At 38.8% G+C, this 25,461-nt stretch overlaps 1 protein-coding gene across 5 annotated transcripts in view; it reads left to right on the forward strand.

The window, feature by feature from the left end:
• KIAA1549 (KIAA1549 ortholog) overlaps positions 1-25,461 on the forward strand; it is a 2,575,340-nt gene that overhangs the window by 1,369,166 nt on the left and 1,180,713 nt on the right. For all 5 annotated transcript variants that reach the window (XM_044088205.1, XM_044088206.1, XM_044088207.1 and 2 more), the window contains exon 8: positions 16,577-16,725. In XM_044088205.1, coding sequence (XP_043944140.1) covers positions 16,577-16,725 — 149 coding nt within the window. The remainder of the gene's footprint in view (positions 1-16,576; positions 16,726-25,461) is intronic.

Raw genomic sequence — 25,461 nt, forward strand, 5'->3', positions numbered from 1 at the left:
TTGCTGTCGTGGTAGGTCTATGTGAGACTGAAATTGTAGTGAGTGTGGTTTCCTTCTCATCCTGACTGGTTATGCCAGTACTGAGTTGAGAGAGCTTAGCCTCCAGTTTGGCTATATGGTTGCATCTCTCACATGTGTTGGAATTTGTTGGGAGGAGGAGAGGGTTGTCTGTGTACATGAGGCAGTTGTGACATTGCCTCAAGATTCCCAGATTCACCAGCTGGACCGGAGAGGAGATTGACAACTGACCTTTGGACATGCTAGAATAATATTGGGAATTCCTTAATAATTGAAAATCAGGGCCAGTGGGGAGTGAGGGTGTAGTGCTTTTAATTTTTAGTGCTGACTTATATAATTGCTTTAGTGAGCAAGTGCCAGGTAACTTAAGTGCAATGTGTTACAGGTAACTTAAATACAAAAACGACAAACAGTAACTTTCTTTCAAGTGAAACAAGGAAATAAGTACAGTAAGCAATGCAGATATCACTAGTGATCCACAGAAGCACTGAGAAACCGCGTATTAGGTGGAATTAGCATTCCAGGGAAATAAACAAACAAACAACAAGCATATAAACAAAGCTAGATTCAGCAGGCCTGGATCTAGTCTATGCTACAGCAAACAAGGTGTACCAATTTCAGTAAGATACAGTTCAAATATTCAGGCACTATAAACCTTTAACCAGAAATTCCCAGCTCAGAAGGGCAGAGTCCAGCCTCTTCTCCCACAAGAGTGCAGACCACAAACCTTCTTAATGTAAAATAGCTGACCTGAAGCCCAAGTGCTTAAACCAGAACTAATACACTTTAAGAATAACAGACACTGGGCTCTCAATCATCAGTTCCCAACTTAGAAGGATGAAAGCTACTTGTCCTGCCCCCACAGGGCATGCCACAAACCTTCCTAATGTAAAACAACTGGTCTGAAGCCCAAGTGCTTAATCCAAAAGACTTAGAATGATAGCTACACTTTAATCAAGTTACTACCAAGCAGTAATAAATACAATTGAATACTTTAGAGAATGCCTGGATTAGTGCTCAAGTTACACAAACAAAGCTAGATCCAGCAGGCCGGAGTTCAGTCTATGCCACAGCAAACAAGGCACACCAACTTCAGTAAGAAGCAGTTCAGATATGCATGCACTATAAGCCTTCAACCAGAAATTCCCAGCTCAGAAGGGCAGAGTCCAGCCTCTCCTCCCACAAGAGTGCAGACCACGAACCCTCTTAATGTAAAATAACTGGCCCGAAAGCCCAAGTGCTTAAACCAGAATTAATACACTTTTAGAATAACAGACACTGAGCCCTCAATCAGCAGTTCCCAACCTAGAAGGATGTAAGTTACCTGTTCTGCCACTACAGTGCAGACCACAAACCCTCTCAGTGCAAAACAACTGGTCCGAAGCCCAAGTGTTTAAACCAAAAGGCTTAGAATGAGTTACACCAAGCAGTAATAAATACAATTGAGTACTTTTAAGATGATGCAAAAGTAAAAAAAGTAGGTAGAAACACAAGTACAGTAAAAGCAGATGAAATTTTTTTTTCTGAACAAGTGCTGAGATCAAAGAAACAGATTTGAGTGCTGAAACTAGAAAACTGACTAGTTATAAGAAAAAAAAACTAAGCTAGAAGGCTTCCCTCCAACACAGAAGGGCTTGGGGGCTCAGAAGCCTACAAATAGTCTATACCACTTAACAGGAAAGGCAGGAAACAAGCTTAATTTTTTTTTTTTTTTTCTGTTTCCCAGATGCTCTCTTTGTACACAGTAGGAGTGCCTGAAATCAGAATATGATCTCACTGCACTCAGTTGAGTGAGCAAATGAGATGGGCCCAGAAGGAGTATCCAAACACAAATTTACAAGAGGGGCGGGCAGTTGCAAGGCCACTAAGATTAACACCAAAACAAAAACACGGAGGGTGGGTGGGACTAACTGAAGAGCAGAGTGAAAACTTCCAGTTCAGTTAATATTCCTTCCACACAGTTAAAATCAATTTAAATACTGTATTTTTTGAAAAAAAAAAAGAGCAGATAAAGGTACTTAAATTCTTTTATACGTCCAGTTGAATATATCAAGTTCTTAGCCGGCCAAAGCTGAGGTTTTTAAGCAGAAAATATTTCACACTGTACCACTTAAATAGGCAAGGACAGGAAATCAAAGAATGTGACAACCCCCACACCTGTAATTACTAGCAAATAACAAAATTCAGCAAACACTGACTAACTTCCAGTTCAGCTAATATTCCTTCCACACAGTTAAATTCAATTTAAATACTGTATTTTTTTGAAAAAAAGAGCAGATAAAGGTACTTAAATTCTCTTATACGTCCAGTTGAATATAGCAAGTTCTTAGCCGGCCAAAGCTGAGGTTTTTAAGCAGAAAATATTTCACACTATACCACTTAAATAAGCAAGGACAGGAAATCAAAGAATGTGACTACCCCACACCTGTAATTACTAGCAAATAACAAAATTCAGCAAACACTGACTAACTTCCAGTTCAGTGAAAAACAACACTGCGGCTGATGAAGCAAAGAACCTTCCGTACAGCAAAAAACGAAAAATGTGTAAAACAGATACAGAAGGTAACACCACAGGAAAACTCGCCTCTTGTTGCAATAATCCACAAACGTCTTTATTTGAGAAAAAGTAAGCGCTTTCACGTAGTAAACACTACGCCTCTTCAGACATAAAATACAATGAATATAATCCAGTTTAAATACTAGTTTTGGCGCTCAAAACCATGTTAATTATTCAATTAAATTCTTAATGACTGTTTAAAAACTGTTTAAAAAGACCTGATATAATTTAATGTAGTTAAAATATATATATAAAAAATACGTTTATATAATACTAATAAACTCATTTTATAATACATTTTAATTTATAATATATATAATATATAAATCAGCATTCATACAGAGATAAATAGATGAAATAAATAAATACATACACATTATCTCGCATTTACATATGAATAAGCTTCTGTGCAGCTTTAAATAATAATGATGCATATTAGTTGCACGGATTAACTCATGTCTCACAGAATTTCTTAAAATACAAGGTTCAAGATAATAATAAAATAAAACCTATAACTTATAACTTATAACTTAATGCATATATAGGTATCCATAAAAATGTGTATCTGTAAAATATCTACAAAGTATTATCTTACTATACCTTGAAAGAAGCAAATTTATACATTATTCGGACAAAGATGCATGAAAATACGCTAAGAAGAAGCGCTTTGCAACAAATCCCACAAAACACTCGACAAAGCAATCTGACCCTGATTTTTTCATGTGCAGTCTCCTTAGAGCTGTATATCTGCTATATCTAAAACGCTGTGTAATTCAATATTAATAATTTATTTATAGAGACACCTTAGATATAAAATATTATCTTACTATATCTTAAATGAAAGAAAACAGATTTATACATTAATTAAGTAAGAATACAATAAAGTTAATATTACAATAAATTACGATAAAAGAAGCATCTTGCAACAATTCCCACAAAAGCATACTGCAAAAGCAATCTGACCCTGATATTTTGTTAATGTGCTGTCTCCACAAAACTATGTATGCACTATGTCTATGTATAAAATACTATATGATTCAATATTAATGACTTATTTGTAATGGCACCTTAGATGGTCAACAAGAACCTAACTGCCTTCAAATTGAAAGAATATAATCACTATTATTAACAATAACAAAAGGTGACTAAATGTTTCACAATGCAGGTTGTTTAGAGATGTTAATTTCTATAATTTTCTATTGTCAAGAACAGGTTTAATAGATACATATCGATTAAGTCCTGGATTTTCATGTGCTCTCAAGTTCAAAATCCATTTCAATTCCACATTTGCCAAATGATTCATCCTGTCACCCCATCTGTGATTGGGAGTAACCATTTGTAAGGTCCTGAAACTAAAATTATGGCTATAATGGGCTAATATATGTTTTGCTAAGGCATTCAATTCAATGCCTTTTCTTATATCATATAAATGATTGTATATCCTGTCTCTTAATCTACGTTTAGTCATGCCCACATAAAAAACTGGGCAATCATCACAAGTTGCTAATAAATTAAATTAGTACTATCACAATTAGAACAAAAATTGGGTTTAAAGCTATATAAACCATTAGGATGTATGAAACTCTGTGTATGAGAAATATATGGGCACATATGACAATGGCCACAAGGATGAGTTCCTAACTGAGTACCTACATTATTATTGATGGTAAAATTTCTTTCAATGCATAGAATCTGCTTCAAGTTGTCACAGTTCTTAAAAGTGAACTTAGGATATTCTCCTACTAGTAAACGGGTGTCATTATCCATAGTGAGGACGTTCCAATTTTTTTGTACTATCTGTTTCATTATTTGCACATCACTAGTATATTTCAGAGTATAAGTAATCTTGTCCCTATGTGATAGTATTTTATGTGTACTTGTGGAATGAAAACTATTGACAGGTATTTGAGATATATATCTCTCTGATTCTTTACTACCTATTATTTGTGATTTATGTCTATTAACCATATGAACATTATATCCTCTTTCAACGAAAAGGGATACCATATTATTGGCTTCAGTTAACAGAGTGTCGTATTCCTTACAAATTTTGGTTAATCGAGTAAATTGACCTCTAACTATCCCTGAAAATGTATATCTGGGGTGCATGCTATCATATCTTAATAATGTGTTCTTCCATGTTGGCTTCCTGTAAAGGGAAGGAATAATCATACCTTGTTCTGATAATTTGAGAGTTAAATCCAAAAAATGGATGCTCTCTTGGGACATTTCCATGGTGAACCTTAAAAAAGTTGTAGTGGATTCCAAATATCCAAGGAAATTGTCAAACTCTATCTTAGTGCCCTCCCATGTAATAAGAACATCATCCACAAATCTCCTAAACAGTCTTACCTTCTTACATAGAGGGTGACTGAATAGAAAACATTTCTCCCAGTAATAGACTACCAAATTGGCATAAGTGTTTGCGCAGGGGGTGCCCATGGCAACCCCCCATTTTTGTAAATAATAACTATCTCTAAACATAAAAACATTGTTATTTAAGACTAAACCTAATAATTGACTCACCAATATCTGCCTGTTATTACTAAAATTAGTAGATTTTACCATAATCTCTCTTATGGCTTGTTGGCCATAATCATTGGGTATGGATGTAAATACATTTTTTACATCCATTGTAATCAGTAAGTACTCTGAGACATCTTTATCTAGATCTAAACTATCTAGATGTCCTATAAGTTGATAGGAGTCTTTGAGAATGGTAGGTATGTTATCAACAACCAGTCTAAGTAAATATTCAATGAAAGAAGAAATAGTGGAGGTGGCCCATCTTTCACCTGAGACAATGGGTCTCATTGGTATTGGAATAACATTTTTATGTATTTTGGGTAAACCTTTTATTATAGGTATTATAGGAAATTCAATGAAGAAATAATCATATATTTCTTTGCTAATCTGGCCACACATTAATAGATCATATAAATCATCATGTATATTTTTGATAATTTTATCTATTGTATCTAAGGAGATACCTTGGTATGTGGTATTGTCAGCAAGAAGTGAAGACATATTGTCATCATAATCTAAAACATTCAAGACAACTACACCCCCTCCTTTATCTGCTGGTTTCACTGTGATGTCTTTGCTACATTTAAATCTATTAAGTGATTCACGTTCATTCTGAGTTAAATTGAAATATTTTATCCGTTTGATTTTATTAGAAAAGAGTTCATAAAAGTCTCTTTCGCATAATTTCATGAAACATTCAACATTGGGTGGAATGGGGGGTGAAAAACTGCTCTTATTCTTAAAGGGACAGATATTATTAATAGCCTGTGTTTCATTTTTGTCTTTAAAAAATAACTTCAGTGAGACAATACGACAAAATAACCTTAGATCTATTAAGGTATCACTCAAAGTGCTGGCTTGAGAAGGAATGAAATTCAGGCCTCTATTTAGCAAAGAAATCTCTGTTTCATTAAGGACAACATTAGAAAAATTATGCACTAAGTCATTCAGTTTCTTGTCTTTCTCAAGGACACAACATGTTTGGCCAATGACACAACATGTTAATTCTAACACTGTGGCCACTACTATGAATCAAGAACTAGTCTCTTTAATCAATGCCAGCACTGTTGCAGATGCTGCACCAGTGGTGACCACGCCTGTGTCTTTTTCTTCTTCCAATTATACTGCACGTTCTGAACAGACATTTCCATCTTTAATGGATGCTACAAATAGCAATAGACCTATGATAAATAACACTCCCCCTCCGAATCAGTTAGCTGATAAGAGAGTCTTATCGGAGTCCATTCTAGGAGCAAGACAGAAGGACTCCTCCATGGACAATGCTCGTTTTTTACCTTTTCCAGTAAAACAGCAACTCCAACCGAGAGGCCGGTCCAACAGCAGGGGACCTCGCAAGAGGAAAATATCAGGAGAAAAATACGGCAACATGAGAAAGACAAGAAACTGAATGACTTAGTGCATAATTTTTCTAATGTTGTCCTTAATGAAACTGAGATTTCTTTGCTAAATAGAGGCCTGAATTTCATTCCTTCTCAAGCCAGCACTTTGAGTGATACCTTAATAGATCTAAGGTTATTTTGTCGTATTGTCTCACTGAAGTTATTTTTTAAAGACAAAAATGAAACATAGGCTATTAATAATATCTGTCCCTTTAAGAATAAGAGCAGTTTTTCACCCCCCATTCCACCCAATGTTGAATGTTTCATGAAATTATGCGAAAGAGACTTTTATGAACTCTTTTCTAATAAAATCAAATGGATAAAATATTTAAATTTAACTCAGAATGAACGTGAATCACTTAATAGATTTAAATGTAGCAAAGACATCATAGTGAAACCAGCAGATAAAGGAGGGGGTGTAGTTGTCATGAATGTTTTAGATTATGATGACAACATGTCTTCACTTCTTGCTGACAATACCACATACCAAGGTATCTCCTTAGATACAATAGATAAAATTATCAAAAATATACATGATGATTTATATGATCTATTAATGTGTGGCCAGATTAGCAAAGAAATATATGATTATTTCTTCATTGAATTTCCTATAATACCTATAATAAAAGGTTTACCCAAAATACATAAAAATGTTATTCCAGTACCAATGAGACCCATTGTCTCAGGTGAAAGATGGGCCACCTCCATTATTTCTTCTTTCATTGAATATTTACTTAGACCGGTTGTTGATAACATACCTACCATTCTCAAAGACTCCTATCAACTTATAAGACATCTAGATATGTGTCAGAGTACTTACTGATTACAATGGAGGTAAAAAATTTATTTACATCCATACCCAATGATTATGGCCAACAAGCCATAAAAGAGATTATGGTAAAATCTACTAATTTTAGTAATAACAGGCAGATATTGGTGAGTCAATTATTAGGTTTAGTCTTAAATAACAATGTTTTTATGTTTAGAGATAGTTATTATTTACAAAAATGGGGGGTTGCCATGGGCACCCCCTGCGCAAACACTTATGCCAATTTGGTAGTCTATTACTGGGAGAAATGTTTTCTATTCAGTCACCCTCTATAAGAAAGTAAGACTGTTTAGGAGATTTGTGGATGATGTTCTTATTATATGGGAGGGCACTAAGATAGAGTTTGACAATTTCCTTGGATATTTGGAATCCACTACAACTTTTTTAAGGTTCACCATGGAAATGTCCCAAGAGAGCATCCATTTTTTGGATTTAACTCTCATATTATCAGAACAAGGTATGATTATTCCTTCCCTTTACAGGAAGCCAACATGGAAGAACACATTATTAAGATATGATAGCATGCACCCCAGGTATACATTTTCAGGGGTAGTTAGAGGTCAATTTACTCGACTAACTAAAATTTGTAAGGAATACGACACTCTGTTAACTGAAGCCAATAATATGGTATCCCTTTTCGTTGAAAGAGGATATAATGTTCATATGGTTAATAGACATAAATCACAAATAATAGGTAGTAAAGAACCAGAGAGATATATATCTCAAATACTTGTCAATAGTTTTCATTCCACAAGTACACATAAAATACTATCACATAGGGACAAGATTACTTATACTCTGAAATATACTAGTGATGTGCAAATAATGAAACAGATAGTACAAAAAAATTGGAACGTCCTCACTATGGATAATGACACCCGTTTACTAGTAGGAGAATATCCTAAGTTCCCTTTTAAGAACTGTGACAACTTGAAGCAGATTCTATGCATTGAAAGAAAGTTTACCATCAATAATAATGTAGGTACTCAGTTAGGAACTCATCCTTGTGGCCATTGTCATATGTGTCCATATATTTCTCATACACAGAGTTTCATACATCCTAATGGTTTATATAGCTTTAAACCCAATTTTTGTTCTAATTGTGATAGTACTAATTTAATTTATTTAGCAACTTGTGATGATTGCCCAGTTTTTTATGTGGGCATGACTAAACGTAGATTAAGAGACAGGATATACAATCATTTATATGATATAAGAAAAGGCATTGAATTGAATGCCTTAGCAAAACATATATTAGCCCATAATAGCCATAATTTTAGTTTCAGGACCTTACAAATGGTTACTCCCAATCCCAGATGGGGTGACAGGATGAACCATTTGGCAAATGTGGAATTGAAATGGATTTTGAACTTGAGAGCACATGAAAATCCAGGACTTAATCGATATGTATCTATTAAACCTGTTCTTGACAATAGAAAATTATAGAAATTAACATCTCTAAACAACCTGCATTGTGAAACATTTAGTCACCTTTTGTTATTGTTAATAATAGTGATTATATTCTTTCAATTTGAAGGCAGTTAGGTTCTTGTTGACCATCTAAGGTGCCATTACAAATAAGTCATTAATATTGAATCATATAGTATTTTATACATAGACATAGTGCATACATAGTTTTGTGGAGACAGCACATTAACAAAATATCAGGGTCAGATTGCTTTTGCAGTATGCTTTTGCCGTGGGAATTGTTGCAAGATGCTTCTTTTTATCGTAATTTATTGTAATATTAACTTTATTGTATTCTTACTTAATTAATGTATAAATCTGTTTTCTTTCATTTAAGATATAGTAAGATAATATTTTATATCTAAGGTGTCTCTATAAATAAATTATTAATATTGAATTACACAGCGTTTTAGATATAGCAGATATACAGCTCTAAGGAGACTGCACATGAAAAAATCAGGGTCAGATTGCTTTGTCGAGTGTTTTTGCCGTGGGATTTGTTGCAAAGCGCTTCTTCTTAGCGTATTTTCATGCATCTTTGTCCGAATAATGTATAAATTTGCTTCTTTCAAGGTATAGTAAGATAATACTTTGTAGATATTTTACAGATACACATTTTTATGGATACCTATATATGCATTAAGTTATAAGTTATAAGTTATAGGTTTTATTTTATTATTATCTTGAACCTTGTATTTTAAGAAATTCTGTGAGACATGAGTTAATCCGTGCAACTACTATTCATCATTATTATTTAAAGCTGCACAGAAGCTTATTCATATGTAAATGCGAGATAATGTGTATGTATTTATTTATTTCATCTATTTATCTCTTTATGAATGCTGATTTATATATTATATATATTATAAATTAAAATGTATTATAAGATGAGTTTATTAGTATTATATAAACGTATTTTTTATATATATATTTTAACTAAATTAAATTATATCAGGTCTTTTTAAACAGTTTTTAAACAGTCATTAAGAATTTAATTGAATAATTAACATGGTTTTGAGCGCCAAAACTAGTATTTAAACTGGATTATATTCATTGTATTTTATGTCTGAAGAAGCGTAGTGTTTACTACGTGAAAGCGCTTACTTTTTCTCAAATAAAGACGTTTGTGGATTATTGCAACAAGAGGCGAGTTTTCCTGTGGTGTTACCTTCTGTATCTGTTTTACACATAACTTCCAGTTCAGTTAATATTCCTTCCACACAGTTAAAATCAATTTAAATACTGTATTTTCTTATTATTGTCGTGTGATCTGAAATAGTTATTGGATGGGTATCAAAACTTTCAATTAAATGCACATGTTTATGTGAAATATGGGATCCATACAGATCCCGACGGCACTTTCTGCCGAAGCAGAAATCACTGAACATTCATAACCGAAAGTGCTGTTCACCAAAGCAGCACTTTCGGTTATGTATGCTGGTTGTGCTGGTCGCACTATGGTGCTGTTAAGTGAGAATTCCCTTTTCCTCACTGTAGTGCGACCTTGGAGTGAGAATATAAAAGTAGGGTGTGCGTGTGTGTGTGTGTGTGTGTGTGTGTGTGTGTGTGTGGGGCACAACCCCCCACATGGGGGGGTGCATGGGGGCTTGCCCCCCTGCATAAAAGAAGATTTTGTTTGTTTTGGGGTTTTTTTCGAACGGACTTTAACAAAAGCGCTTTTTCGGTGAAAGAGCTTTCGTTAAAGTGCGTTCTGTTATTGTGGATTCGGACTATTGAACTTTCATTCAATAGTCCTAGATCCGTGAAATATATGTTCTGTCTAGTCTAGTCCAATTATTGTACCTTAGTGAATGATATGTAAATTCTCTTTTGAGTTCCTACCACTGAATTCAAATCTGGGATTGCACAATATATAAAAAATGGGAATGCTGTCCACAGTAAAATGTTGCTCTTTAAAAACAAATCTAATGAACACAGACTCCACCTTTTTGTAGCTCATAATATTTCACCCCAAAGTTACAATTGTCCTTTCTTCAGCATGTCATGATTTTGATAGTTGTCATTTTGTAGATCCAGGTTGAATTAATCTTTTGGAAACAAAAAGATTTTGTATTTACTTTTCAAAATCCACTTTCATACTATTTGTGAAAATATGTACTGAAAGAGGCAGTACCGTACAATGCCTCAACATTTTCATGTAAATTTTTGCATGTCACTTAAGATGTAAGCAGGTATTTAATTTCAAAGCAGACCATTGACCTTAGTAGTTTTAAGTGATTTAATTTTTTGCACCTTAATTGAATTATCACTTAAGACACAGACAAACAAAACATGAATTTATATAAAACAAAGCAAAACATACCAACATATTCCAAGTTGCAAACATGTCACATATTTTCTTTTGTACATTTATCAGTTCAGCATAGATTGATTAATTTCTGCCTTCCCTTAAACCTCACGCCTCCTCCTCCAAAACAAGCCTTATCTGCAAAGCCATGGAGAGGATCATAATGGAACTCATAAATAAAGACATAGGGAACTTGCAGACTTTGGATCCAACCCAGTTTGGCTTTGTCAAAGGCAGATCCTGCCTCTTAAACTTGGTTGACTTTTTCGAGACAGTCACCAAGGCCATTGATGAGGGAAAGGCAGTCCATACAGCCTACCTCGACCTGGCAAAGGCCTTCAACACAATACCCCACTCAGGTATCATCGAAAAACTCATCAGCTTGAATGTAAACCCATACATCACAAGATGGGTTGCAAACTGGCTAAGCGACAGAACCCACAGGGTCAGAGTTGCTGGAGCCATGTCAGACTCAAAGCCTGTCACAAGTGGTGTCCCACAGGCTCAGTCCTGGGTCCACTCTTGTTTGGCATCTACTTTTCTGAAGTACAAGCAAACACAGGAGGGTTATGGCTGACAAAGTTTGCAGATGACTGCAAACTGGGCCATAGTCGAAAACACATCTGACACAGATATCCTCCAGAAGGGCCTCACAGAAGCGGATAACTGGTGCCAGAGCCATGGCCTGAAGTTAAACGCCAAAAATGCATAGTCATACCGTTCGGGAAAAACAAGGTTACCCTAGCTACCATATAGGTGACAATCCACTGAGCACAGAAAAAGTCATCAGGGATCTGGGGACCCAAGTTGACAGTAGTCTTTCGTTTGACACTCATGTTGCTAAAGTAGTTAGGAAAACCTTCTATATCACCCACCTGATCATGAAGGGATTCACATCTAGATCAAGGCAGGTCATCGTCCCCCTGTACTCATCACTCATTAGACCTATGATTGAGTACAATGCCCCGTTCGGAATGTATCTGACCAGACACCTGATGCAGCTTGAAAGGCCCCAAAAGTTCCTCACCAAAAGGATAAAGGGTCTCAAAAATATGTCTTATGCTGCCCGACTGAAAGAACTCCAGCTTTATTCAGTCTCATACCGCTTGCTCAGAGGTGACCTGTGCCTGACATATAAGGCCATGTCAAACCCAGATTTGATGAATATGCTTCACCTCAAAAAATCTAGATCCCTCAGAACTACAAGGGCGGGAGACTTAAACCTTGACACGGTTATAAATAGAACGTGCTGGAGGGACAGATTCATCACCCAGAGACTCCCTATGCTGTGGAACAAAATCCCGGTACATGTGAGGCAGAGCACCTTGCTGGCCTTGTTCAAGAGAAATCTTGACCAATGGATGGGAGATCGCAGATATACCCCGGGGATTACTTCAGTGTCACTGCTTGACAGAGGCACAGAAAAATGATAGGCATAGTTTTTATTCAAACTAAAGGGGTGGCGAAAGCCACATAACTATGGGCTAGGCTTATAAATGCCCTTGGGCAGATAGCCTAGTATGAACCTATGAACCTATGAACCTAAAAACATTGTTCTTCAATTTCCATTTTTTCTATGTAATTTGGTCATACCCTTTTCTGAAGATCCCGCTTCCAGTTCTTTTATATTCAGTGCAATATTCAGCATGCCAGATACATTTAGTTTAGACTTAATTTCCATTTTTAGTAACAGCTTTTTGGCAACCATCAGAATTAAAATTAATAAGGCCTTACTGTAAGCAATTTAGATTCTGTATCCCAGTTCAAAAATAAATTCCTTAGTTACATCCATTTGCTCACCCAGTATGTCTGACAGAGTACTCTAAATTAATTTTTAAAGTCTACCAGCTCATTAAACCCGCAGAACATATATTACTAGTTACCTATTTTTCCCTGTCACACCTCCAACATTTGCCATCTACCTGAGGAAATTTTCTTTGGAGTCTGTTTGGGGGTATAAAAACACCTATGCAAACACTTCCAGGCAAAAATCTTAAGTCTTCTAAACTTTATTGCATATTTGGGAGGCATACATATGTCTTCCCATTGTTTCCCTCTGAATTGCTTATCCATTCTGTCTTCCCAATCTTTTCAAACCTCTGTTAATTGTTTGCAGTGATTTCTTGGAAAAAACTTACAAACTTTCTTTGTTGCACTTCCACCCCCTCCCCCGCCTGCCAGTTATCAGTTTCTACCGTCTGCCAATGACCTACTTGTTCCTTTAAACTGAGGGTGATTGTCTGCTGAGATGAGCCATCATATTTACAATCAAAAAGTATGGTTTGAGATTTTTTTCTTTTTGTCTCTACATCCCTGCACACACTGTGTTCCGCAAGGGAAAGTGGGATGTGCATTATGTTGTCAGCTCTGGGTATTCCATTACTTCTACAAAGAATATTGCTGGCTAGAAGCCACACCCACCAACATTGAAACCCATGAGGCAGTTTCACTAGTCTTCACTAGAGAAGTCTGTATTACTGTAGAACATTGGGACTTGCCTGTGCATTTGTGTAGCTCCCAGAATGTTCTAGTGGCAGTACCTGTCAAACTACGTTAACTACCCTCACATTCTGACAGAATCTGGTGAGTGTTTTCATTAATTCCATTTGTAAATGTGGTTGATGCCTCCCTTAACCCCATCATTGTCCATTTTAATATAAAAAAGTTAGCTTTTGGTGGGACTAAGAGGGACATGAGTCTTCTTTTGCAAACATAAGTAAGTAACAGAATAACAGTAATGAAATCACTTCCTTTTTTGAGACAGTTTATCTCTATCTGCAACACAGTGTAATACAGTGTCTTATGTAATAATGTCACATGGTATTCCTGACCAAAAGTTACACAACGTCCAGTGTTCCATATAATTGGAGAGAAATCATATCATCGTCATGCACTCTGCAGGTGTGCCCCTTCCTCTTATAGAGAGGCAAGCAGACCACACACATTCACTACTGTCCCTCCCTGTCTGGCTACTCCACAGCAGGCCAGTAATTAAACTCTCTTCACCCAGGCTTTATCCTTTGCAGACAGATTTAGGCAAAGCTTGCAGGCATTTGTAGACCACCGTATGGTTGGGGTTGCATCGGTAGTTGTCCATGTTCGTTTTTCTTTTTTTGTAGTGTGCAGGATAAGCCCACTGGACCCCTTTCCTGTATCCATTTGACTCATACATTTCTTTAAGGAGAGAGTGGTGACACTTTGCATTCTTTTTACTACCATTGGAAAATTAGCATACATTCTTTAAAAACACGCAGATGTTCACATCATATAAAGAATTTTAAAATTCCTGTGGAGATGATTTAACATTGTAATCAAACAAAAAGAAAAGATGTTTAGTGCTTTGTTAGCAACAGAGTGATGTTGTGCACTGACAGTCCTTATTCTGAAATGCCTGACTGGGGAGGGTTGTTGGCTAAAACTATAACATGTAGCCTTGCTGTTTTATAGCAATGGAGCTATAACATGCTATTAAAAAAAAGGGAAAAAAACGGAACACACATTTTTGACCAAGTACTGTTCTGGAGTGGATTTCTGTCTTAAAACAAGAATGCCTGTGGAGGCCAGCATGAGTGGTGTGCATGCTAATGAAGATTTAGTTTTGCTATCATGCTAGACACAGATATCAGGACCTACACCAATAGCAGTTAATGCACTTTGGGTAAAAGGGTTGATGTCATGCATCATGTACTGCATTTATACACCGTTCCCTTTATATTTGCACAGGTGATAATGTTTCATTGCTGTCTAGCATTAACAGTATAGCGTTGAATTAAAAAAAAAAGTTGAAGATACACACTGTTAGCAACATAGTACTGTTGTGTCCTGACTGAGCCCTGTTTCTGAGATTCTTGTTAATTTTACATTTGTACTTTATAAAAATGGAGGAGTTACAGCATACAGTGGAGCTCTGCACCCTCATGCTGTAAACATGGACCAGTTCTCTGCCTTGCTCTGTATCGGAGAATTAGAGAGAAAGTTGCCAGCTAGGGCAAAATGGAAGATAAAAAAAAGTTCAAATAAAAATAATTTTTGATACTGGTAACCTCTGAACCGTGTGCCAAGGGCAGCATCCCTATTCTCCCCACCTTTCCTACGGCTCTGGTGTATCTTATCAAAGTGACTTTAGTGTACAGCTGTCCAGACTTCACTATTTTATGAAAATTTTCTGTATACAAGCTTCCTATTTATTTTGGTTAGAAAAGCACCATTTAACAGTCATAGTTGTGGTTAAACGTGGATATGGTAATGTTGTAAATTATGGTAGCAGAAACATTATTTGTATAAAAGAAAACTAAAATGTATTATTTTTTATGTGAACAATGCTCTTTAATATTAAAAGAGTATGAAAGTCAAATGTAGAAAATAACATCATTTAGGTATATCCAAATGCACTGTAATGTCACTTTACTACATGCCCAGTTCATGTACTCTGTTTTCCTCCTGCTGCACTGATTTCTTTTGACTCTTATATTCCAGGCAGACCATTTCCTTTTGGTACTACCTCATATTTACACATAGGCATATACAGCTACTAGACTTCCAAGGTTTACAACCCTCTGTTTACTGTCACAGGCTGTTGTCTGACTTAACCTGTGTAGGTGAGTCCTCGATCTTTTATGTGTGTGTGGGTGTGTGTTTGTGTGTGTTTGTTTGGGAGCAGTGGTTACCTTTTGGAGCTCTAGCTTTATGATTTTAGCCGAGCAGTTGGGATCATCTTCCTCTGAGAAGTCGATTGGTCAGAGATGAATTAGTAGGCCCATCATTTCTAGTGTGATACAGAGTACTGCATATGTACTCCTGCATTCCTTTGCTATAGGTATGGATATGCAGTACTGTCCACCAAAAATTCTGCACGCTATTATGTTGTGTTTTATGACATCTTTCATATCTTTTCCTAACTTCAGAGGAGCTGTGTTCCTGCCTTCTTCCAAAAGTCATCTATAGTCTAGCACTTGATAGTACCTTCTTCCCTTGGGCAAGGGTATGTCATATAAGTACTTGTAAACATATCACAGCTCCAAACAATTCACCTTTCCTGGAGGTATTATATGTATTTCTTCATGCAGCAAAATGAGATAGAAAGCTAGTGGCTGTAAGAGTGCCACCTAAACAGACGGCTGTTTTAGGGAACGTAGGAGAAGCAGGATGCTTCTTAGAACTGAGGAGACAAAAGTGCAAAAACTGAGAAAAGCCTGGAGCACAAGGGCAACAACAGGAGGAGGTACTGGTTTAATAAATTCATAGAGATAAAAGGTGAAGAGTAATGCCAATGTAGTAAATATGTTTTAGAGAAGTTATAGTCGGATCCCAGAACGTAACTCAGCCCTTTCATATACCTTTGTGTTTCACTAATACCTACTTTTACAAATATTGTTAGCAATTCTTATGTAACAAGCAGTTGTTTAGGTTATAGTTTGGCATACAGAACAGCATGTTTAAAAATGGTTGCCTTTTTGATTGGATTTTTGCAGTTCTTCTTGGTGTTCTTGACTCCCGGGTTCGTGAGAAGGTGTTTCATGCAGAGATGGAGCGCAAATTCGCACAGCTGTTCAGTGAGGCTATTGTTCAAAAAAGGAGAAGATTGAAAAGAGCCACCACTGTGGGAAATGTCACTGTACAGGTACATGGGACCTGTTTGCATGCTAAAATGTCTCTGATTTTTATGTGTGTCATACGGTATGCATGATGGTGGTAGTGTTTAGGGTTAGCTAGCAGTGTTGGAGTAGCTTAGGTGCCTTGGTCAGAAGTGGAGTTATGGTTTCAGATAGAAGCATTTTAATTCTCTTCTTTTTGTTTACAATATACGTCATATCTGTGTCTGTTTTTTGTCTATATTCTTTCTATTATTGTACATATGTAAAATTATATAGATGCATGTGCATGCACACTACACACACCAACACATATATATTTGTGCAGGTGTAGTTTTATGTGTGTGTGTGTGTGTGTGTGTGTGTGTTTGCGCACGCACTCGCGCATGCATGCATGTGTGTATGTGTAGGCAACAAGGCACAAGGGGTTGTTCATGGTACAGATATACTACATGCCCACATTGGTGTTCTGAGGCAAATGCGTTATATTCTGTGAGTGTGTTGTAGTATCTGTGTCATGCACAACCCAAACAATTGTTGTGTTTATGAAATGGCCTTTTGTTTGTCTGAATTTTGTATTTGGTAATTTATGTAAGATAATTACATATTTTCAAATATTTTTTAATGTAAGCTAGTTCATCCCCTCATTTTAAGTAATTGCTGTTCAAGGTTATATTTTTTTAACTATTTGACATTTTAATATTTTTTTTTATTTTACATTTGATTAGCGGGAAAGACTGACTGAACACATGTCCCTTTTCAGCGGAGGCCGTGGGAGATAAGCTCCACATAGTACATACAGTTTAACAACATTTTATTAGAATTGACAACACAAATGTGATACAAATACTATATAACATAATTTAAACAATCAGGAACCTGTGTTAACAACTAAGTAGTCAGTTATAATACAGTAACATAGGGTAGCGAAACATAGCTAATACAACATAAAATTTTAAACAATTTCTATAAAGAGTCAAAATTAAAATAAAGTCCAAGTAGGAATAAAACAGAGAAATGAGAGGCGTTTACAACATTATGCATTTTCTGTGTAGGAATTACATGGTTATTTTTAGGTTAACTGATGTTCTTCGTGTTTCACTGTTGCAGTCATCACACTTGGGTTATCCTGCCAGGAGTAGCCCTCAGTCGGCCCGAATACCAGATTCTTAGTATTTCTGCGTCGGTTGCTATCGCTTCAAAATTGACTTCAGGTCATCAGAGGTATAAAAATAGGCACCCAACGCCATTATATCAGTCTTTCTTGTTGAGGAGCCCAAAGCAGAAGCAGTTCGCACGAATGCCATTCGGCCGCTACCTGAGTTTTAGTTCTGATTTTGAATCATCCTGAAGTCCTCAAAAGCTAAGTACCCCATTGGGGATCCTTTTTTCTTGCTCTAACCGATGTCAGAAAAAGTTAACAGTTGTCTCGCCTGTGGAAAGCAAATACCACACCGAGATTTCCATTTTTACTGCATCATCTGTTTAGGCCCAGACCACGACGTACCTCTCTGTCAGTTTTGTTTCTTGTTCAACGCCCGAACTATTCATCGTCGGGCCCTTATTGTAGCTAAATACTTTCGTTCTCGATCTCCATATTCCAAAATGGCTTTGGTAAGCCATCCGAATACCGATCTTCCAAAAAAACACAAGGATAAAGACAGAGGCAGACTGCACAGGTCCAAAACTGCCGACGACGCTTCCATTAAGGTAGTCACCAGTTCGCTGGTAGTCAGTGAGGCACTTTCGCAGCCTCTGATGCCCGCTTCGATGAATTTGCAGACTACTGAGACCCGTTCGGAGTCCGGTATGCCATGAGACTCTTCTTTGACTACGGAAGCTGCGGATGTCTCTACCTTGGATGGGTCTGGAGCCGCTGTGCAGGCACCGGCTTCTGAGGAAGTTCTTTGCACTACCGATATTCAACTTAAACCGACGTCTTCTTTTGTGTCTTCAGTTCTTTCTAAAACTATCGAGTTTCTAAGGCCAAGAGTATGAGCTACGCCTAAAAAACCAACTATCCAAACTCAAACGAACACTTCCTTGCCACAATCTCAGATGTTTAAATTGGCAGAAGACCTGATCATGCTGATTAGGGGAAGCCAGCCTTCCCCTGCTAAAAGAAAAAGAGACTTGTCCCCAGCAGCTTTATCTGACCAGGAGTCTGATGATTATGAGGTTTTAGAATATAAAGACATGCCTTTATCTGCCTATGAGGATTCAGATGTAGAGGAATCCATTCCTTCTGCCTCCCCTCCAGAGGACTTTTCTTTTGGTGAAACCTTACATACCTTGACAGAGCATTTCCATTGGGAATGCCAGGATTATCTTCAGTCCAAAATGAGACTCAGGGAATTTTTAGATTTACCACAGCACAGACCCTTAGCTATCCCTCCTGTTCTGGACATTGTGGATGATGTCTTTATGGAATCCAGCGTGACTCCTGATACTTTACCCCCTGCTCCAAGGAAACCGGATAGGTACTACAGAGTCCCTGACTCTCTCTTCAAAAATCCTACTGCTTACCCAGAGGTCATCTCCCAAGGACCTAAAGAAATAAAAGCAACTACAGCTAAGAATCCCACCCCCTTGGACAGGGATTCCCAAGCTTTAGACAGATGGGGTAAAAAAGTATCCACCTCTGCAACTCTCGCTATTAGAGCATTCAATTGTCAGTTCCACATGCTGAAATACCAGGAACATACTATGGAACTTATTTAGCAAAAATTATCTACCTTTCCTGACTATGCAAGAAATAAAGAATTACAGGAGCTTATGCATTCTGCATGCCAAGTCAGCAAGCATACCCTGCAATGTGGGTTTGACGCTCTAGAAGCATCTTGCAGGGCAGCAGTCACAGGTTCTGTACTTAGAAGGCATGCCTGGCTTAAGGAGCAGACCTTGCCAGACCATGTCAAACCAAAATTATTGGACGCTCCTTTGCACCAGGACAATCTGTTTGGCACCAAAGCAGAAGAGGTTTTAAAAAAGGCTAAGTCTATGCAGACAATCAAAGTTTTTTTGCAAGTGCAGCCTCCAAGATTCAGTAGACATTGCCCCTCAAAACATTGGTCCTTTCCACCCCCGTCAAGGCCAACTCAAACTAGACCCAGGGGAAACAGACCCCCAGATTACAGTCTCAGGGTATGCAGAGATCTAAGCAATGAAGTACCTCCATTTCTGAAGCAGGGAGTGCTAAGCCACCCCCTTACGGAAAGAATTCACAATGACTTCTCAACTCCACTACTCACTTCTGCCCAATTGCTCGTGCCTCTAGGAGGAAATCTTGCCCACCATACAAAAACTGGGCCTCCATCACCAACGATCAATGGGTCCTCAACATAGTATCCCAGGGGGTACAAATTTTATTCCCACACGCTGCCAACCCCAAAAGGGTTCCCAGACCTTCCTCCAAACCAGCGGGCAGAGGCACAAAACCAAGTTCAGTCCCTGCTCTCCATAAGGGCAATTAAGCCTGATGTTCATCGTGTTACCCTGCTACAGTCATCACACTTGGATTATCCTGTCGTCAGGCGGTCCCGCAGTCGGCTGGATTTCCAAAGTCTTGGTCCGACGTCGGTTGCTGTCGCCTCATCCCTGACGTCATGTGCCAGGGGTACATATATTGCAACCGATACCATTTTCTTCAGTCTTTCCTGCCACGCAGTGCCCGAAGCAGAAGCAGTTCGCAAGTGCCGGTCGGCCGACTCCTGAGATTTTCGAATTCGAATTTCAGACCAAAGTCTTCTATAAAGCTAAGTACCCCGTTGGAAAAACTTTTCTTGCCTCAGACCGATGTCATAAAAAGTTAACAATTGTATTTCTTGTGGGAAGCAAATACCTCATAAGGATTTTCATTCTTATTGCATACCTTGCCTAGGCCCTGATCATGACGTCACTTCTTGTCGTTTTTGTGCTAGATTTAATAAACGTACTATTAAAAGACGATTTGATTTCGCACGACACTTTTTTGGCAGAAAATTTAATTATAACATGCCGTCGGAGCTACCGACTACCGGCGTGCACAAAAAGCGCAGGGATAACGATCGACAGCCCAGGCCTAAGCCCGATTCCGAGGCCTCGGTTGATCCGGTCTCCGGTTCTCTGGTTATCAGTGAGGCTCCGACGCAGCCTCTGACTCCCACAGTTCAGGAAACCGAGACTGCTACAGATATTTTGACGGAATGTACTAGGCCGACGCAGCCTTTTACTTCCGGCCCTACCAACGATTTACCTTCCAAGGACATCGGTGCTTCTGAAACGCCATTGGTTTCTGAAGGCGTTTTCAGACCGACGACTATTACAGTCAAAACGTTTTCCAAGTCGAAGACTCCTTCCAAATCGAAAAAGGCTTCACTTCAGTCTCCTGTTCAAGGCCCTATGCCTAAGAAACAGATGCTCAAGATGGCTGAAGATTTGATTTCTCTTATCAGGGGTTCTCAGCCTCCTCCTGACAAAAGGCCTAGACAAGAGGAAGAATCTGCTTCCTCTGAACAACTGTCTATTTCTTCAGATTCCTCTGAGGACCAAGACTATTCCTTCTCTCCTTATGAAGATTTTGATGCTGAGGACTCTATTCCTCAGCTTCCCCAGAAGATTACTCTTTTGGGGAAACTTTACACACTATGAGGGAACATTTTCACTGGGAAGGTCAGGATTACTCTGATTCCAAGAAAAGGCTCAGAGAGTTTCTTTTACTCCCCCAACACAGACCTCTAGCCATCCCTCCTGTTTTGGACATTGTGGATGATGTCTATTTAGAATCCAGTTTGAACCCTGACTCTCTGCCTCCTGCCCCGGCCAAGCCTGACAGATACTACAGAGTACCTGATTCCCACAAATTTCTTTACAAAAGCCCAGTAGCTGACCCAGAGACTATCTCCCAGGGTCCAAAGGGGGCTAAGGCTTCCATGGCTAAAAATCCAGTACCTTCTGAAAGGGATTCAAGAGCACTAGACTAGACAGATGGGGGAAAAAGGTTTACACCTCAGCCACTTTAGCTATGAGCTCTAAACTGTCAATTTCATATGCTTAAGTATCAGCAATTTCTGATCTCTCAGTTAAAACAAAAGATAACCACCCTCCCTCAACAATCTGAATTGAAAGAAGTACAGGATTTGTTGCACGCCACCGAACAGGTGGGCAAACATACCTTACAATGTGGGTTTGATTCTTTAGAGGCCTCCTGCAGAGCAGCTGTCACTGGATCAGTTATACGTAGGCATGCCTGGTTAAAGGAACAAAGTCTGTCTGATCATGTTAAAGTAAAACTACTAGATGCTCCTTTACAGCAGGATGTCCTTTTTGGTGTTAAAGCAGAAGAAGTTTTAAAGAAAATGGAAGATAAAAGATTTCCTACAAGTACAACCCCCTCGCTTCAGCAGAAACTGGCCAACAAAAAATTGGTCCTTTCCAGCCACTGACAGGCTTCAGAGGGCTAAATACAGGCGCCCAAGGGGCAGAGGACATCCACAAGCTCAGTATAAACCTCGCCAATGGTGCACTCCAACCCAGAAGGGAGGAGAGGACAGGTCTCAACCCACCAGAAGGCAAACTCAATGACTTGCACCTCAGCTGGCCAAACAAAGCTCTTTTGTCAGCCCCCCTGGGGGGAAAACTAGCACTATTTGCAGACAACTGGCACATGGTCACAAAGGACAAATGGGTCCTAGACATAATTTTACGAGGATACAGATTCCATTTTCACACCTTGCCAATAAAAAGAGGAATGCCAAACCTGCCACAAAATCAAAGGGCAGAGGCTCAAAAACAAATTACAGTTGTCATGGCCATGAGAGCCATTCAAAGGGTACCAACTCAAGAGCAAGGCCAAGGATTTTACTCAAGACTCTTCCTAGTACCCAGAAAAGAAAATGCTTGGAGACCAATTCTGGACCTTTCAATTCTAAACACTTACTTACAAGTTCCCAAATTCAAGATGCTAACACTACAGCAGCTACTTTCCCATGTTGGGCAAGGAAGCATGGCTGGTAACGTTGGACCTCAAGGGGGCATACCTGCATGTCCCTATCAGACAAAGTTGCAGAAGATACCTCCGGTTCATTGCAGGTTCAACCCATTATCAATTCTCTGCACTGCCCTTTGGCTTATCTACTGCGCCCAGAGTATTCACAAAGTGCCTGGCACCAGTAATTGCATACTGCAGACAAAGAGGAATTCAAATATATCCATACCTGGACGACTGCCTCATCCAAGCAGAAAGAAAAGACATTCTCTTACAGCATCTGGCTTTTGTGAAGCATCTACTAAATTGTCTTGGGTACACAGTAAACGAAAAGAAGTCAAAACTAGTACCCTCACAAAAAATGACATTCCTGGGTGCCGGCTTGGACACAACGACCCAGAAGGCTTATCTTACACCAGACAAGCAATTACAACTGACTCAATATTTCAAGACAATGGCAACAAAGACCCAATTAACTGCAAGAAAAATTCTGCAGGCTTTGGGCTTCATGGCATCTTGCATTCTGATAATACCATTTGCAAAACTCCATATGAGGAAATTACAGTGGTACCTAAAAAATGTATGGTCTCAACACAGCCACAGCTTGGACACAGTGATAACTCTCATTCCCTGCCTTCAACAGGAATTTCTATGGTGGGCACAGGTATGTCACCTCAACAAGGGTCAGCCTTTCACCTTGCCCCCACCCAGGCAAACTATCACAACAGATGCTTCAGACTATGCCTGGGGGGCACACATGGCAGGACAATGCATTCAAGGCCTATGGACTGCAGAACAAAGAAAACTGCACATAAACAAAAAAGAGATGCTAGCTGTGCAGAAAGCTCTGACAGCCTTCAAGGATCTACTACAGCCTGGACAACTTGCAATGAAGACGGACAACACCACAGTAATGTGGTACATAAAGAAACATGGGGGCACACATTCCTACCCTCTTTGCAGGCAAGCAATAATCTTATGGATCACAGCTCTGGCCTACCAAGTCCAGTTACAAGCTCAATTCCTGCCAGGACAGAAAAACACATTGGCAGACGACCTAAGCAGAAACATCAAAGATCCCCATGAGTGGAAGCTAGACACACAAATATTTACAATGATAACTCAAAGATGGGGCCTACCAAATATAGACCTGTTTGCCAGTCCTCAAAACTACCAGCTGACAAAATTTTGTACAAGGACATTCCACCATCAAGCTTGGAAAGTGAACGCTCTCTCCTTCAGTTGGATAAACCTGACAGCATATGCCTTTCCTCCATTACCTCTTCTCATAAAGGTTCTTTTGAAGGTCAAAAAGGAGAAACCTCGAATGATTCTCATAGCCCCAGACTGGCAACGCCAGCACTGGTACCCGCTATTGAAGAATATGGCTCACAGCCCACCATGGATATTGCCTCAAATACCTCATTTGCTCACACAGCAAGATAAGCAGATTCTACACAGCCAGATCAAAACCTTAAACCTGGCTGCATGGCAAATCAGTTAAGCATCCAACCAGCCCCTCTTTCACAAGCAGTTCTGGATGTTATTCTAGAAGCCAGGAGGCCAAGCACCAGGAAAGCTTACTGGGACAAATGGAAAAGGTTTTCTGCTTGGAACCAAGCTAAAGGCCAAGACACAACTCAGCCTCATATGCCTCACATTCTGCAGTATTTAGCTGAGATGTTGCGTAAAGGACTTTCCTTCTCCTCAATTAAAATCCATGCTTAAGCTATTTCAGCTCACTACGACACAAATCCACCTTTATTTTCAAATCCTCTCCTAAGGCAGTTCCTCAGGGGGCAAAAAACATTAGACCACCTAGAAGAGCTCCTACACCAACATGGGACCTCAATTTTGTTCTGGAAAGACTAATGCTACCTCCCTTTGAACCAGCTTTTTCTGCAGACCTTCAGTTCCTATCTTGGAAGACTGCCCTACTCCTGGCAATAACTTCTGCTAGGAGAGTTTCAGAATTACAGGCACTTATGGCAGTGGAACCTTTCCTCATTTTTCATCAAGACAGAGTTTCTCTACGAACTAATCCTTCCTTCATGCCTAAGGTGGTTTCCAGTGTAGCTTTAAATCAAACCATCCACCTACCCACTTTCTTCCCCAATCCACAGAACAAAGGTGAGAGACTCCTGCATTCCTTGGACATTCACAGGCAGCCGTTACTACTTGGATAAAACTAAGGCTTTCAGAAAAACTTACCAGCTCTTTGTTTCCAGTGCTACAGCTTCTCAAGGGAGGGCCATATCCAAGCAAACCATTTCTAAATGGATAGGCCATTGCATACGATTTTGCTATACCCATCATGGGAAACCAGTTCCTCCTACCATTAGATCCCACTCTACCAGGGCAACAGCTACCTCTACAGCCTTTCTCAGGGGGGTTCCTACCAAGGAAATTTTAGAAGCTGCAACTTGGAGTTCTGTACACACCTTCACCAAACACTATCACTTACCTCTTTATTCTAAGTCCAGGGCAGGCTTCGCCACTGCAGTTCTGCAGGGCCTCATCGCCTCCACTAACCCTCTATGATGCCTCCACCCTACCTTAGCTTTGGGACTCAACCCAAGTGTGATGACTGCAGCAGGGTAACATGATGAACATAGTACAGTTTTGTACCTACCATAAATGTAGATGTTCGAGTGTTCACCCTGCTGCAGTCCAGGTTACCCTCCCTCCAACTCCTCTGATCTACTGGCTAAATCTTTGCTATGCCTTACTGATGTATTTGCTTATAGCTGAAGGGATTTTGTGTTAGTACAGTGGTCTCACCTTTTGGTACTAATTTGGA

This window comes from Protopterus annectens, chromosome 11.part0 (genome assembly GCF_019279795.1).
Source record: "Protopterus annectens isolate FY-2018-M chromosome 11.part0, PAN1.0, whole genome shotgun sequence".
Classification (NCBI taxonomy): Eukaryota; Metazoa; Chordata; order Ceratodontiformes; family Protopteridae; genus Protopterus; species Protopterus annectens.